Genomic DNA, 15,722 nt, shown 5'->3' with positions numbered 1-15,722 from the left:
AGGGGCCACAGTTTAAGAATAAGGGGTAGGCCATTTAGAACGGAGATGAGGAAAAACTTTTTCAGTCAGAGAGTTGTAAATCTGTGGAATTCTCTGCCTCAGAAGGCAATAGACAATAGACAATAGGTGCAGGAGTAGGCCATTCAGCCCTTCGAGCCAGCACCGCCATTCAATGCGATCATGGCTGATCACTCTCAATCAGTACCCCGTTCCTGCCTTCTCCCCATACCCCCTCACTCCGCTATCCTTAAGTGGAGGCCAATTCTCTGGATGCTTTCAAGAGAGAGCTAGATAGAGCTCTTAAGGATAGCGGAGTCAGGGGGTATGGGGAGAAGGCAGGAACGGGGTACTGATTCAGCCATGATCACATTGAATGGTGGTGCTGGCTCGAAGGGCCGAATGGCCTACTCCTGCACCTATTGTCTATTGTCTACTTGCTTTCATTAACTGGGGCATAAATTATAAGAGCAGGATGGTTAAGAACAGAGAAAAGTACAACACGGGAACAGGCCCTTCAGCCCACAATGTCTGTGCCAGTTAGGACACAACTTTATGGATTTTTGTGTGTAGTCTGGTCACCCAAGAAGGTGCAGAAAAGATTCACCAGGATGTTTATTGCCCTTGCTGAGTGAGGGTATGAGGACAGTGAGGGGGACAACACAAAAATATTACATATTTACATTTTTACAAACGGTGGTGCAGCGGTAGAGTTGCTGCCTTACAACGCTTGCAGCGCTGGAGACCCGGGTTCGATCCTGACCACGGGTGCTGTCTATAGGGAGGTTGTATGTTCTCTGCGTGGGTTTTCTCCGCGATCTTCAGTTTCCTCCCACACTCCAAAGACGTACAGGTTTGTAGGTTCATTGGCTTGGTATAAATGTAAAGTGTCCCTAGTGCGTGTAGGATAGTGTTAATGTGCAGGGATCGCTGGTCGGCATAGAAACATAGAAACATAGAAAATAGGTGCAGGAGTAGGCCATTCGGCCCTTCGAGCCTGCACCGCCATTCAATATGATCATGGCTGTTCATCCAGCTCAGTAACCTGTACCTGCCTTCTCTCCATACCCCCTGATCCCTTTAGCCACAAGGGCCACATCTAACTCCCTCTTAAATATAGCCAATGAACTGGCCTCAACTACCTTCTGTGGCAGAGAATTCCACAGATTCACCACTCTCTGTGTGAACAAATGTTTTCTCATCTCGGTCCTAAAAGACTTCCCCCTTATCCTTAAGCTGTGACCCCTAGTTCTGGATTTCCCCAACATCGGGAACAATCTTCCTGCATCTAGCCTCTCCAACCCCTTAAGAATTTTATATGTTTCTATAAGATCTCCCCTCAGTCTTCTAAATTCCAGCGAGGATCGGACTTATCATCGGCGGAGCCGGCCGTCTTCGGAGGCTGCGGGAGCGGCTGCGACTCGCCTTAGGCTCGGGCCGCTGCGGACCGTCCGGCGCGGCCTGCAACCACAACAACCTGACCGCGGGAGAAGACGGCAGGAGAAGGGAAAGACATTGTGGCCTTCCATCACAGTGAGGAGAGGACTGGAGGAGACTCACTGTGATGGATGTTTCTTTGATGGATGTTTCTTTTTTTGTGTGTTTTTGGGGTTGTGTAATTTTAATGCCTATTTAATGCTTTTATTGTTGGACTGTGGGTGACTGAATTTCGTCCAATATTGGATGACAAATAAAGATATCTTGAATCTTGAATCTTGATCTCTTGCATAAGCCTAGTCTATCCAGTCTTTCTTCATATGAAAGTCCTGCCATCCCAGGGATCAATCTGGTGAACCTTCTCTGTACTCCCTCTAAGGCTAGAATGTCTTTCCTCAGATTAGGAGACCAAAACTGTACACAATACTCCAGGTGCGGTCTCACCAAGGCCCTGTCCAACTGCAGCAGAACCTCCCTGCTCCTAAACTCAAATCCTCTTGCTATGAATGGGCCGAGGGGCCTGTTTCCACGCTGTATCTCTAAACTCAATGTAGATGGGCTATTGCATGCTAGCCAATCGTAGTGCTTGTTAGTAGTAGTCCCGCCTAGTACGTGCTTTATAATATTAAGAACTCACCATGTAATAAGTTGCTTAAGTACACGCTAAGATACAACGCATCATTTTATTGAAGCATAGGACCTGCAGTACATTACAGCACCGAGCTGCTACGTCTACTGCCTGACGTAGGCGAGTTCTTAATATTATAAAGCACGTACTAGGCGGGACTACTACTAACAAGCACTACGATTGGCTAGCATGCAATAGCCCATCTACACTTAACTAAACTCGTAGGGTGAGATCACACTTTAGATGTTCCATTTGGATCAGAACTATTGAACACCATGGCAGGAACATTTAAAGGCTGCTTTTGCTCCAAGTATAATCTAATCATAATTATATAAGTATTAGGCCTAACTTTGTGTGTGGAGTTTAAAAACCCAGATGTGGCAACATTTTGAAGACCACACAGAGACTGAACCAGCTGAGTAATAGCAGAGCAGCGCAAACTATCTGGCAATGAGTGGTCATTTGCAACTTGTCGGCCACTGTGGTCAATCAGGTCATTTATAAGTAAGTCGTGGAGAATGTTGAATCTTGCCAGCCAATTCTGACTCTTCTTGTTATCCTGAGTGGATCAATTCACTGGTTAATGTTTAAAAACTTGCCTGAATCACCAGAACTATCCAAACCTGTTATATCATTGAGACGTTGGACGTGTACCAGAGATATGTACTAGCAATGATGTACGGACCAAGGGCCCTCTACAACAAAGTATCTTTGAGTATTCATACAGCTACAGGTAGAGCAATCAGAATGCATGGTTTCATGGAGTACCAATGCCTGAGGATGTACTACCTCAGCAACCAGGTAACCATTAAAAAATATCTCAATGTTTTAGCATTTGTAATGTATTGATCCCAACACCAAAATGGAAGATAACATATCGTAACAGGAAACCTTTCTTGCAAATAATCTAAAACCACAGAGGCATTCCAAATATTCCGTCAACATGCGCATGATATAGGAATTGCATATTTATATAATCATGAAATGCCACAGGGCAGTTCACAGCAACGGGATCAGGTGCAACGTGGCAGCCATGGGAGTGTCCTATAGGAGGAAAACCGGGAGAAAGGCTGAGACATTTAGGAGGAGAATGCCAGAATTTGGGGCTGCCAATGGTGGGGCAATTATAAATAGGGAAAGAGAAGAACACTTTCTGTAAAACATTAACGTGCAAGAGAATTTCAGTTATGCGGCAAGCACAGTTCATCTGTAATTAAAGCATTCTTGTTCAGTTTCTACAATGCAGGTCAGGGACTGTGGGCAGCGCTGTGGCACAGCGGTAGAGTTGCTGCCTTACATCGCCAGAGGCCCCGGTTCGATCCTGACTATGAGTACTGTCTGTAAAGAGTTTGCACCTTCTGCCCGTGACCGTGTGGGTTTTCTCCAGGTTCTCTGGTTTGCTCCCTCATTCCAAAGACGTGCAGGTTTGTAGGTTAATTAACGTCTGTAAATTGTCCTGAGAACTAATGTATGGGCGATCATTGGTTGGAGTGGACTTTGTGGGTCGAAGGGCCCGTTTCCACACTATATCTCTAAAGTTATGAAGAGAAAGCACACTTGTTTTTAAATAGCATATTTGCAATCTCGAAATGTTCCCAATTACAATTACTTTTGAACGGCTATTGGCTGCAATAATATAAAAGACTGCCATTTTACACACAGGAAGCTCCCACCATATAAGATGCCATCCACCAGCTGATCTGTTTTAATGAGGAATAAATAATGAGTTGGATTCCATGGGAGAATACCCCATTCTTCAAAATATCACAGTGGGATCTTTCTGGCAAACTATTATACAGTGGTGGAGACCAGGACCTGATCATCTCCGGCTATGATTGAAAACCTACCTGTAAATGTGAGCAGACCTGCTTCAACACATCGTAGACACTGTCCCTCGAGATGAAGGAGACGAAGATGTGCTGCAGTGAAGAGCAGAGAGCCTTGTTAAAGACGGGACAGATTCACAGCACAAAGCCCGCACTCTGACGCGCTGCATTGATATAAATCTCTCGCTCTTTATACATATATTCAACTTCTAGTGCAGAAAGAGGCCACAACACATTGCCTCACCCTCTCCTCTTCTCACTATCACATCCTCCCAAACCCTCCCTCATCTTTCGCTATCTTGACTTCTTTTCTGTGTCTCTGCCCCCTCCATCTTCCCCTCTCCCGCTTCTTTTCTCTCTCCATAACTCTTGTCCCCTCTCCATCCATCTTCCTCTTGCTCTTCCTCGCATTCCTTCTCCTGTTATAATGTTATATATTTAAACTCCTACAAAAGAGATCCCCATTCACTAAATATACTTCCATCTTTGCTCACATACGAGTAATTTCATTCCTTTTGTACTTTTTTTAAAATTCTGAAATGTCCCTACCATATCCCCATTACACTGAATTAGCCCCTGATGCAACTTCTGTAGCCCATGCAAGGATCATATAGGTTGGTCACTTGGTCCCTGGTGACTTTACCAAAGATGTACCAGAGAAACCTTAAACATCAGGAGGCTGGTTGAAAGACCAAGGGGGTAGCTAAGGTCAGAACTAGGAGATGACCACTGTAATATGGTTGATGATACAAAGCAAGATACTTGTGTAGACAATAAACTTGAGCAAAAAACAAAGTGTGGGAGGAACTTAGTGGGTCAGGCAGCATCCGTGGAGGGAATGTACAGAAGAGGTTTTGGGTCAGGACCTTTCTACAGACAGACTGGACTTGATTTGCGAAGTATGGGCTATGAGAAAGACACAGAGAGCGAATGGGTTTTGAGAGTGCAGATGAATATGGGTTAATGTGGGAAAGCATGAGGCAGAAACACTAGAAGAGTTTTTCAATGACAGCGGATTGAAAAGTCCTGGTATTCAGATGGATCTGGGTGTCCTTGTATACAAATCACTGAATGGATGTAGGAAGGAGGATGGTCCTTATTAGAAAAGGATTGAAGTTTAAGAGTTGCTTCAATTTTACATGGCCAGTCTCTCATATCCCAGTCCCTCCTTACAACTCAAGCATTCCTTGGTAAAATCCTCGTGAATCTTTCCTGTACTCATTTCGGTGTCTTATCGCTGGACAACCAGAACTGCAAATAATACTCCAAGTGTGGTCTCACCAACAATGTCCACAGTTGCACCATGACATTCCCTGCCACACATTTCCCTTCCACCACGTGCAGGCCTAGCCTGGAGCCAACCCTTGGCCTCACCTTCTCATTTGCGCTTGTCCTGATCACAAGTCCATTCGGCAGCAGCCCGCCTGTCCGATGCTTCTTGACCAACACGACTGACGTAATTGATGCCATGACCTGAAAGGGAAACGACAACAGTTAGTCTGTTTCAGGGCAGCACCGCAAGGTGAGAAGGATGGGGCTGATAGGTTGGTTTCACCCTGCGTCATGTACCAAGCTCGATATTAGACATGGGATAATGGTATTGAAAGCAGAGCTGTACTCTATGAATAGAAGCCTGACATAGCTGTCTCTCTAATATCCAGGTGTTCCAATGATGAGTGCAGGGCCAGGGAGATGGCATCAGGCATGGACCTGTTGTGGCTGTAGACGAACTGCAGTGGGTCAAAATTGCTTGGCTGACTGGATTCAATGCATTCCATAACCAGCCTCTCAAAGCACTTCATAGTGGTGGACAGTATTACACAGGGAAATGTAACAATGCTGTTGGGGCAGAAAATGTTGGACATTGTCCTTTCCATCATGAGTAATGATCTCCCCACCACTTTGATCATGCTCTCATTTTGCCGTTAACATTAGGAAGGAGGTACAGGAGACTGGAACCATGAACTTCGGGTTCAAAAGACGTACAGGTATGTAGGTTAATTGGCTGGGTAAATGTAAAAATTGTCCCTAGTGGGTGTAGGATAGTGTTAATGTACGGGGATCGCTGGGCGGCACGGACTTGGTGGGCCGAAAAGGCCTGTTTCCGGCTGTATATATATGATGATGATGATGATGATATGATGATGATGAAAAGCTGCTTCTTCCCATTAAACATCAGGCTCTTGAAACACACTGCACAACTCTACCCAAAGCACTACCTCAGCAATGATCTATTATAGATTTTATATCGTTTGTACTACTGTATTATGGTCTGGTTACCTAGTATTACTGATAATTTATTGCTTTATTGGGTTATTGTATATATTGATGTGTTGAGTTGTTACGTTACTGTGCCTATAAAGCTGCAAGAAAGTAAGAATTTCATTGCTCTATTCCCAGTGCATATGACAATTCGTTTCTTGGTGAATCTCAAAGTTATTGCCCCTTATGTCACTTACACAAACAGCTTTAGAGTCAAGTCAAGTCAAGTCAAGTCAATTTTATTTGTATAGCACATTTAAAAACAACCCACGTTGACCAAAGTGCTGTACATTTGATTAGGTTCCAATAGAAAAAAAAAAAATGAAAACATACAGTAGCACGCAAACAGTTCACAGCGCCTCCTCAATGAGCCTCAAACGCTAGGGAGTAGAAATATGTTTTGAGCCTGGACTTAAAGGAGTCGATGGAGGGGGCAGTTCTGATCGGGAGAGGGATGCTGTTCCACAGTCTAGGAGCTGCAACCGCAAAAGCGCGGTCACCCCTGAGTTTAAGCCTAGACCGTGGGATAGTGAATAGCCCCAAGTCGGCCGATCTGAGGGACCTGGAGTTAGAGAGGGGGGTTAGAAGATTTTTGATGTAGGGGGGGGAGTGTCCATTTATGGCTTTATACGTGAATAGGAGGAGCTTGAAGTTGATTCTGTACCGTACAGGGAGCCAGTGGAGAGAGGCCAGAATCGGGGTGATGTGGTCCCTTTTACGGGTACCCGTCAGGAGTCTCGCTGCGGCGTTTTGGACCAGTTGCAGGCGGGACAGGGAAGATTGGCTGATCCCAGTGTATAGGGAGTTGCAGTAGTCTAGGCGGGAGGAAATGAAAGCGTGAATGATTTTTTCTGTGTCGTCGAATTTGAGGAAAGGTTTGATTTTAGCTATGGTTCGAAGTTGGAAGAAGCTGGCTTTTACCACAGCGTTGACTTGCTTATCAAATTTTAATGCAGAGTCAAATATCATGCCGAGGTTTTTGACATGCAGTTTGACTAGGCAGGATAGGCTTCCAAGACTGCCTGTTATCAATTTGATGGAGTCGGGGGGGCCGAATAGGATGACCTCAGACTTGCTCTCATTTAATTGGAGGAAGTTCTGTGCCATCCAACATTTTATGTCCTCAAGGCAGTGTGAGAGGCTGTTTAAATTTGACTGGTTGTTGGGTTTCAGGGGGAGGTAAAGCTGAGTGTCATCGGCATAGCAGTGGAAAGAAATGCCGTGCCTTTGAATGATTTGGCCAAGGGGGAGCATGTATAGAGAAAAGAGAATGGGGCCTAGGATTGAGCCTTGTGGAACTCCGCAGGAGAGGCTAGCTGGAGCAGAGGAATAACTGCCTATGTTGATGGCGAAACTCCTATCTTTGAGGCCTGCAGTGTGGTTTAATGCTAAAAATGTCATTGTGGATTAATTTCAAATCCATGATCTTAAATAAGGAACAAATCATTACTAAAATGAATGGTAACTTCTCTTAATCGTTGAGCTTCTTAAAGGACCCTTTAAGATTATTTTGTGTGATTTCATTAATATTGTGGTCATTAGTAAAGTTGTAATAAACATAAAATGAGATGAACATCACCGAGATGGATCACACACCTTAATGTCTTTTCCGAAGAAGTTAGCATGGAAGCACACCCAGTTGCTGGAGATGTACAGACGACCCTGGATTAAGATGTCTTTCTGGAGAGCACAGGAGTAGACTGGCAAGACACAAGGGATACAGACGGAGGGTCAGAATAATCCTTTGAAACAATTCTTGTTTGGTCAGCCCTGTGCTCTCGACTTGCGGGGAGAACAATCTACGTGGCAAAATCCAGCACTTTTGGGAGTTTTTCCCCAGACCCTGGAAGCGGATATCTGCTGGAGTTGTTAACTCACCCACACATCTCGAACAGTGCTCCTTAATATCTTGTTTGTCTTTAGACTCTCGAGATACAGAGCTGAAACAGGTACGTCGACCCACTGAGTCACCTGCCCTCACTTCCCTATTGATGCTGGCATTAGTGTCTGATAACGCTCCTGTAAAATTCCTTGGGTGTTTTTTTAAATGAAAGGAATGCTAGTTGTTACATAATCATGCAATGAATTCTTACCCAATTTCTCAGCAGAATGGGTAGGAGAAATTGAGTACGAATTCATCATTTGTAGCATAACGCCATGACTCTATGAAGCTAGGGTACTGTTCGTTTCACCTCTACACGATTGAGGACATTGGACTTTGTCTATTGAATAGTGCTACAATGCTGAGAATTATATTTTGCACTCTGTATCTTTGCTCCACCTATTGTACTTGAGCTTGAACTGATTGCACCCATGTATCGTATTTATGATCTGTTTGGATAGCAAGCAAAACAAAGCTTTTCACTGTACCTCGTTACATGTGCAATAATAAACCTAAACATCTTAAATGAAGCTTGCATTTAACTGGAATCCAATCCAGGAACAGGTTTGTTTGGACCCTTCAGTCTCTTCCTCATACTAAGGTTATTTACACAGCAACAATTCTTACCCTTTGTTCCTGCGAATGTTTCTCCATCAACACTTGACTACCTGCATATAACCACAGATTACATCTGTCTTTCATGCAGACTGAAAGCGGGACATTAAGGAAGGATATTCTTGCTATTGAGGGCGTGCAGCGTAGGTTTACTAGGTTAATTCCCGGAATGGCGGGACTGTCATATGTTGAAAGACTGGAGCGACTAGGCTTGTATACACTGGAATTTAGAAGGATGAGAGGAGATCTTATCGAAACGTATAAGATTATTAAGGGGTTGGACACGTTAGAGGCAGGAAATATGTTCCCAATGTTGGGGGAGTCCAGAACAAGGGGCCACGGTTTATGAATAAGGGGTAGGCCATTTAGAACTGAGATGAGGAAAAACTTTTTCAGTCAGAGAGTTGTGAATCTGTGGAATTCTCTGCCTCAGAAGGCAGTGGGGGCCAATTCTCTGAATGCATTCAAGAGAGCGCTAGATAGAGCTCTTAAGGATAGTGGAGTCAGGGGGTATGGGGAGAAGGCAGGAACGGGGTACTGATTGAGAATGATCAGCCATGATCACATTGAGTGGCGGTGCTGGCTCGACAGGGCCGAATGGCCTCCTCCTGCACCTATTGTCTATTAATGAGAAGTTCAATTTGTGATGGGGCAGCTTTTTTCCCACCTTATCTTCTGCCACAGGAGCAAAAAGTGGTCAGGGTATAAATTGTGCAGCAATGGAGAAATAAGGAACCACAGATGCTGGTTTTAAAAAAAAGACACAAAGTGCTGGAGTAAGGTAGCGGGTCAGGCTGGAGAACATGGATAGATGACTTTTTGGGTCGGGAGCCTTCTTCAGAATTAAGAAGGGTCCCGACCTGAAACGTCATCTATCCATATTCTCCAGAGTTGTTGCCCAACCCGCTGAATTACTCCAGCACTTTGTGCCTGTTTTTGTGGGGCTATGGAGCTCTTTTTGAAGAGTGATCTTTGTAAGAGAAAGCAGTATTAACCAATAACCTAGGGATGGGTAAAAGCGAGACACACTTGGTTATTGTACCCTTCAGTAATAACCCTCTTGCTGATACTCAAGACAATATGTAACATCATCCTTGCCATGCTCTCATTTTGCTTCTACCATCGAGAAGAAGGGATAGGAATCTGAAAACTGTGACCACCAGGTACAGGAAAACAGCTTCTTCCCAATGTCCATCAGCTCCTGAACACTTAAACAACACTTTAGAAGGATGAGAGGGGATCTTATAGAGACATATAAAATTATAAAAGGACTGGACAAGCTAGATGCAGGAAAAATGTTCCCAATGTTGAGAGAGTCCAGAATCAGGGGCCACAGTCTTAGGATAAAGGGGGGGCCATTTAAAACTGAGGTGAGAAGGAACTTTTTCACCCAGAGAGTTGTGAATTTGTGGAATTCTCTGCCACAGAGGGCAGTGGAGGCCAAATCACTGGATGAATTTAAGAGAGAGTTAGATAGAGCTCTGGAGGCTAGTGTAACCAAGGGAAATGGGAAGAAGTTGGGCACAGGTTACTGATTGTGGATGATCAGCCATGAATGGCGGTGATGGCTCGAAGGGCCGAATGGCCTCCTCCTGCGCCTATTTTCTATGTTTCTATGTTTCTACTAACCAATGAACCATCTTGGGTCGCACTAAGGACTTAGGAAATTCTTTTGCACTAGAATTGGGGTTATTAATTTATTGAATTTTTGTTGTATATTACCTATGTGTCTAGTGCTACAGTCCTGTTATGCGGCTGCAAGTAAGAATTTTATGGTTCTATTGTTGGTATTTATGACAATCAAACACTCTTGACTCGAGACTAATGTGACATTGGCCTTTTTTTCATGATGTTATTAAGTGGAAAGCTCGCGACAGTTTAGCCCAGTGGGACATGAATTCCCCAGGTGCAACCAATGAGCAAAGTTCTAGTTCTGGGACCGCATGTGCACATTAATTATGAGGTGATCGAATGTCAGTATCTATTTTGCCACATCCCAAAGAATAACTCACACAACATGAGAGACACACCTTTCCTCAACGTCTCCTGCTCAGGGATATCCTTGAAGAGTTTGTGATACTGAGAGTTGTACTTTTTAATTGTCTGAAAAGAAAGAAAGACTTTCAGTTGTACAGCACAGCAGATGCCTTGCAGGATGCCTTGCAGGTATTTGCATGCTTTTCTTGTCACCTAGCCAACTTGAGCACAGTTAACAGCATATTGCATATCTTTAGGTTACTCATGATTCAGATCTGCATGTGGGTGATAAGGCCGGCATTTATACCCACCACTATTTTTTTAAAACTTTAGTTTAGAGATACAGAGTGGAAACAGGCCCTTTGGCCCATCAGGTATGTACCGACCACTGATCCCCACAGACTAACATTATCCTACACACACTGGGGACAATTTACAATTTTTACCAAGCCAACGAGCCGACAAACATGTCTGTCTTTGGAGTGTGGGAGGAAACCGGAGATCCTGGAGAAAACCCACGCAGGTCACGGGGATTCTGATCTATTCCCTGTACTTCTCCGATCCTCCCTTTCTCTCCCAGAGCGACAATAGCATTTCTTGGTCCTCACCTTCCACACCACGAGCCAGCCTCCACATTCAACAGATCCTCCTCCAGAGTTTCCACAACCTTCAACAAGATTCCACCATAAAACAGTTTCCCCTCCTCTCCCCTCCCCTCCCTTCTCAGCAATCCCAAATGACCTTTCTCCTTGAGACTCCCCAATTTCCTCTTCTATCACCCTTCTCTTTGTCCTTTTCTCAGCAACCACAGGAAATGCAACAACTGCCCTTTTACCTCTTCCTCTCCCACCATCCAGGGACCCAAAAGAGTCCTTTCAGACAGTGCTTCACTTCCAATTGAGGATAAACAATTTATGTATAATTTATGTTTTTGTGTGTTGTCTGAGTCTATGTGCCTGTGATGCCACTACAAGAATGATCTCCATTGTACACGTACCACTGCGCATGACAATAAATCTGATTTATTGCATTCATTGTGTGATCTCAACGACTCGAGAGAAATCAAATGCAGATAGGAAATTGTTTTGCGGAGCAGCTAAGCTCAGGTCACAGGGACAACCTTGAACTCCTAGTTTAAATTTTGTCCCACTCCCACTTGGCCCTTCTACACAGTCCCAACAAGGTCAAACATAAGGAGACACAAAGAACTGTAATGCTAGAATCATGCATGGAACACACAGTGCTGGAGTAACTCTGCGGATCAGGCAACAAATCTGGAGGTCATGGATAGGAGATGTTTCAGATCGGGACCTTTCTTCAGACTGGAGAGGTAACGCTTTGGGTCACAACACTTCTTAAATCGGAAGAAGTGTCCCGACCCAAAATGTCGCCTATCAGTGTCCTGCAGAGATCTTGCCTGATCTGCTGAGTTACTCCAACACTTGGTCAAGTCAAGTCAAGTCAATTTTATTTGTATAGCACATTTAAAAACAACCCACGTTGACCAAAGTGCTGTACATCAGTTCATATAACATATAACATATAACAACTACAGCATGGAAACAGGCCTGTCCGGCCCTACCAGTCCACGCCGACCATTCTCCCTGACCTAGTCTCATCTACCTGCACTCAGACCATAACCCTCCAATCCCCTCCTATCCATATACCTATCAGGTACTAAGAAACAAACATACAATGGCACACAAACATAACAGCACATACATAAACAGTTCACAGCGCCCCCTCAGAGGGCCTCAAACGCTAGGGAGTAGAAATAGGTTTTGAGCCTGGACTTAAAGGAGTCGATGGAGGGGGCAGTTCTGATGGGGAGAGGGATGCTGTTCCACAGTCTAGGAGCTGCAACCGCAAAAGCGCGGTCACCCCTGAGCTTAAGCCTAGACCGCGGGATAGTCAGTAGCCCCAAGTCGGCCGACCTGAGGGACCTGGAGATAGAGTGGTGGGTTAGAAGATTTTTGATATGGGGGGGGGGGGGGGGGGGGCAAGCCCATTAGTCAAACATAAGCTCTAGGAACAACATCCCATCTTCCAGCAGGGCACATTACAACCTTGAGGACTCAGAAATATATTCAACAATCTCAGATAATCTGCCTTCACTGTTTGTGCCAGAACTGCCAGAGTTCATTACATTTATAAAACTTCTTTATTTTTTCCTACGCCCCGCAAAAATGTGCCAAATATATAATGTGGCCCTCATGCTGAAATGTTTGGAGGCCCCTGCTCTAAACCTATCCTATCCATGCACCTGACTAAATGTTTCTTAAACGTGGCAATGTTACCTGCCCCAACAACCACCTGGTGTCACCTGGACAACCTTTGGTCTCCAGCCCATCACCATCCCTTCCTCTGCTCTCCACTCTCATCCCCTTCTGTAGGAGCCATTTATGCTTAATTCAATTACTGTCATTGTGTTATGGCTATGTTTTAATATTTCTAGTTTATGTCTTTTTTGCCTGCTTGTGGGTGTGACCTAATGCGTAATGGGGAGTGTCTAGATGGGAGGACGCTAGCGTGTGGACAGAGGTTGTGGGTCAGTTTAGGCTCGGAGGATGGTGAGCATACAGTTCTTTACCACGCGCTCGTACCATACATTTGTAAAAGCTATGTTTGTAAGAACCACACGGTAATAACTACAAGAATTCTGAGATACTGTTTGAAGAAGAAACAGTTGATAAAGTACGGAAAGTGATGAATTACTCTTTGATTTGTGCTATTTTAATAAAACCCAATTAATGAGGAAAAGAAGTTTGGAAGATTTGTTTTGTCATATCAGGGTGCGATGTGTGCTACATTTCATCCCCGAGCAGTAATGGCTATCGAAGTAGGACTTTGAGATGGTATAGAAACTGCCATTACACCCTCTACAATTTAAGGCACTCTTGCTTTTTCCACTTTCTGAGCTCTGATAACAGGTCAACTGCCTGAAACTTTAACCCTGCTTTTCTCCCTGCTTGGCCCACTGAGAATTTACAGCATTTTCTGCTTCGATGTCAGATACTCACAGATCCGCGGTGAAACTTCTTGATGTCGTCGGAGTTCAGCGAGTCAGTCGACTTCACATCTCTAAAACAAAACAGAGCAGAATGCTGACAAACCGTGGATCACTTCAGCCCCGGGATGGAAAGTTCTCACACAAGGTGGTTAATATTCTCAGCTCACGTGTGAAAAGAGTCTGGCTCGTTGCACAAGATTACTGATTTACAATGCAGGCAGTCCTCAGGTTACATAAGGGTTTTGTTCCCGAGAACAATCCATCTGCCAATTTTTCCATTTCTCCATTAGTTATAAATGTCAGTTTCCTATTGAAAGCCATTACACTGTGCATACACTTGCTATAATTCTTTTTATTCATTCAATAGTTTCACCTGGACATCACCCATAATTAAACAAATGGTATATACACTGGATCCAGTCGGTAATGAATACCATGAAACATCTCATGACTAACTTGACAAAAACTATATATATATGGGAGAATTTGCATTGTTGAATTTCCATAAGTAAATTTGTAACCTGTGTTCATTTCTATGTAAATTGGTACAGACGAGCAAGTGCCAGGCTTCAGTGGGATAAAACCTGTCTTTCTGGGGCCACTAGCTAGCATACTGCCCGTCAGTGTCCGCACTTTGTGGGTTTAAGGCTTGCAGCAAGGTTTGAGAATAGAATCCCCAGTGCGGATGTCCAGGAAGGTGGTGTTCTGGACAGATGGTGAGGAAGGCGTTTTAGAAACAGGCACGCAGCCCACCAATCCACGACGACCATCGATCTCCGTTCACACTAGTTTTGTGTTATCCCACTTCCACTCCCGACACACTCAGGGCAATTTTTAGAGGCCAATTAACTGACAAATCGACACATCTTTGAGATGTAGGAAGAGCCCGGAGCACCTGGAGGAAACCCACTCACTCACGGGGAGAACGTGCAAACTCCACACAGTCAACACTCAAGGTCAGGATCAGACGCCACACGGTCGCTGGCATTGTGAGGCATCTTTCCCTTGATCCTGACTAGTCTCCCAGTTCCTGCTGCTGAAAAACATCCCCACAGCATGATGCTGCCACCACCATGCTTCACCGTAGGTATGGTATTGACCAGATGATGAGTGGTGTCTGGCTTCCTCCAGACATGATGCTTGGCATTCAGGCCAAAGAGTTCAATCTTGGTTTCATCAGACCAGAAAATCTTGTTTCTCATGGTCTGAGAGCCCTTTAGGTGCCTTTTGGCAAACTCCAAGCGGGCTGTCATGTGCCTTCTACTGAGGAGTGGCTTCCGTTTGGCTACTCTACCATAAAGGCCTGATTGGTGGAGTGCTGCAGATATAGTTGTCCTTCTGGAAGGTTCTCCCATCTTCACAGAGGAACTCTGGAGCTCTGTCAGAGTGACCATCGGGTTCTTGGTCACCTCCCTGACCAAGGCCCTTCTCCCCCAATTGCTCAGTTTGGCCAGGCGGCCATCTCTATGAAGAGTCCTGGTGGTTCCAAAGTTCTTCCATTTAAGAATGATGGAGGCCACTATGCTCTTCGGGACCTGCAATGCTGCAGAAATTGTTTTATACCCTTCCCCAGATCTGTGTCTCGACACAATCCTGTCTCGGAGGTCTACAGACAATTCCTTCATCTTCATGGCTTGGTTTTTGGTCTGACATGCACTGTCAACTGTGGGACTTTATATAGACAGGTGTGTGCCTTTCCAAATCATGTCTAAGCACATGCTTGAGGCTCTCTCTCTTTCTCTCACACCTGCATGAGGCTACGTAATCACAAAAATGCTGAACTTGTTAAAGCAAGTAGTAATTAGTAGCCCAAACCGCAGAATGTTCCAGCTCGTCTTCAGAGGAGAAAAACACAATGTATAAAGAACATAAACAGTAAACAGACGCCGACTAAACCTTGAACAATTGCATGTTTATAAGGGAAAATTTACTTTGTTCCAACACTCGGCCTTACAAGGGAAAACTGACTTAATTCCAATATTGATTGGTTGTGATACTTGTAAATAACTGTGAATTCTGCGGTTTTGGGGTATAAAGGGGGCTTAATTCTAGGGGCTGGTGTGACACGTTTCCACTGGCCCCGGAGAC

At 44.6% G+C, this 15,722-nt stretch overlaps 1 protein-coding gene across 2 annotated transcripts in view; it reads right to left on the bottom strand.

Annotated features, from left to right (window-relative positions):
* LOC144610932 (GRAM domain-containing protein 2A-like) overlaps window positions 1-15,722 on the bottom strand; it is a 73,147-nt gene that overhangs the window by 16,933 nt on the left and 40,492 nt on the right. Inside the window, exons 3-7 of one of the 2 annotated variants that reach the window (XM_078429945.1) lie at window positions 13,645-13,705; window positions 10,678-10,750; window positions 7,747-7,850; window positions 5,263-5,361; window positions 3,910-3,981 (exon numbers count right to left, since the gene is read on the bottom strand). In XM_078429945.1, the coding sequence (XP_078286071.1) occupies window positions 3,910-3,981; window positions 5,263-5,361; window positions 7,747-7,850; window positions 10,678-10,750; window positions 13,645-13,705 (409 nt within the window). Of the gene's footprint in view, window positions 1-3,909; window positions 3,982-5,262; window positions 5,362-7,746; window positions 7,851-10,659; window positions 10,751-13,644; window positions 13,706-15,722 lie in introns of both variants that reach the window. The other variant, XM_078429946.1, reaches the window with a different exon arrangement.

This window comes from Rhinoraja longicauda, chromosome 38, assembly GCF_053455715.1.
Source record: "Rhinoraja longicauda isolate Sanriku21f chromosome 38, sRhiLon1.1, whole genome shotgun sequence".
Classification (NCBI taxonomy): Eukaryota; Metazoa; Chordata; class Chondrichthyes; order Rajiformes; family Arhynchobatidae; genus Rhinoraja; species Rhinoraja longicauda.
This window is presented reverse-complemented; position numbering and strand designations above follow the sequence as displayed.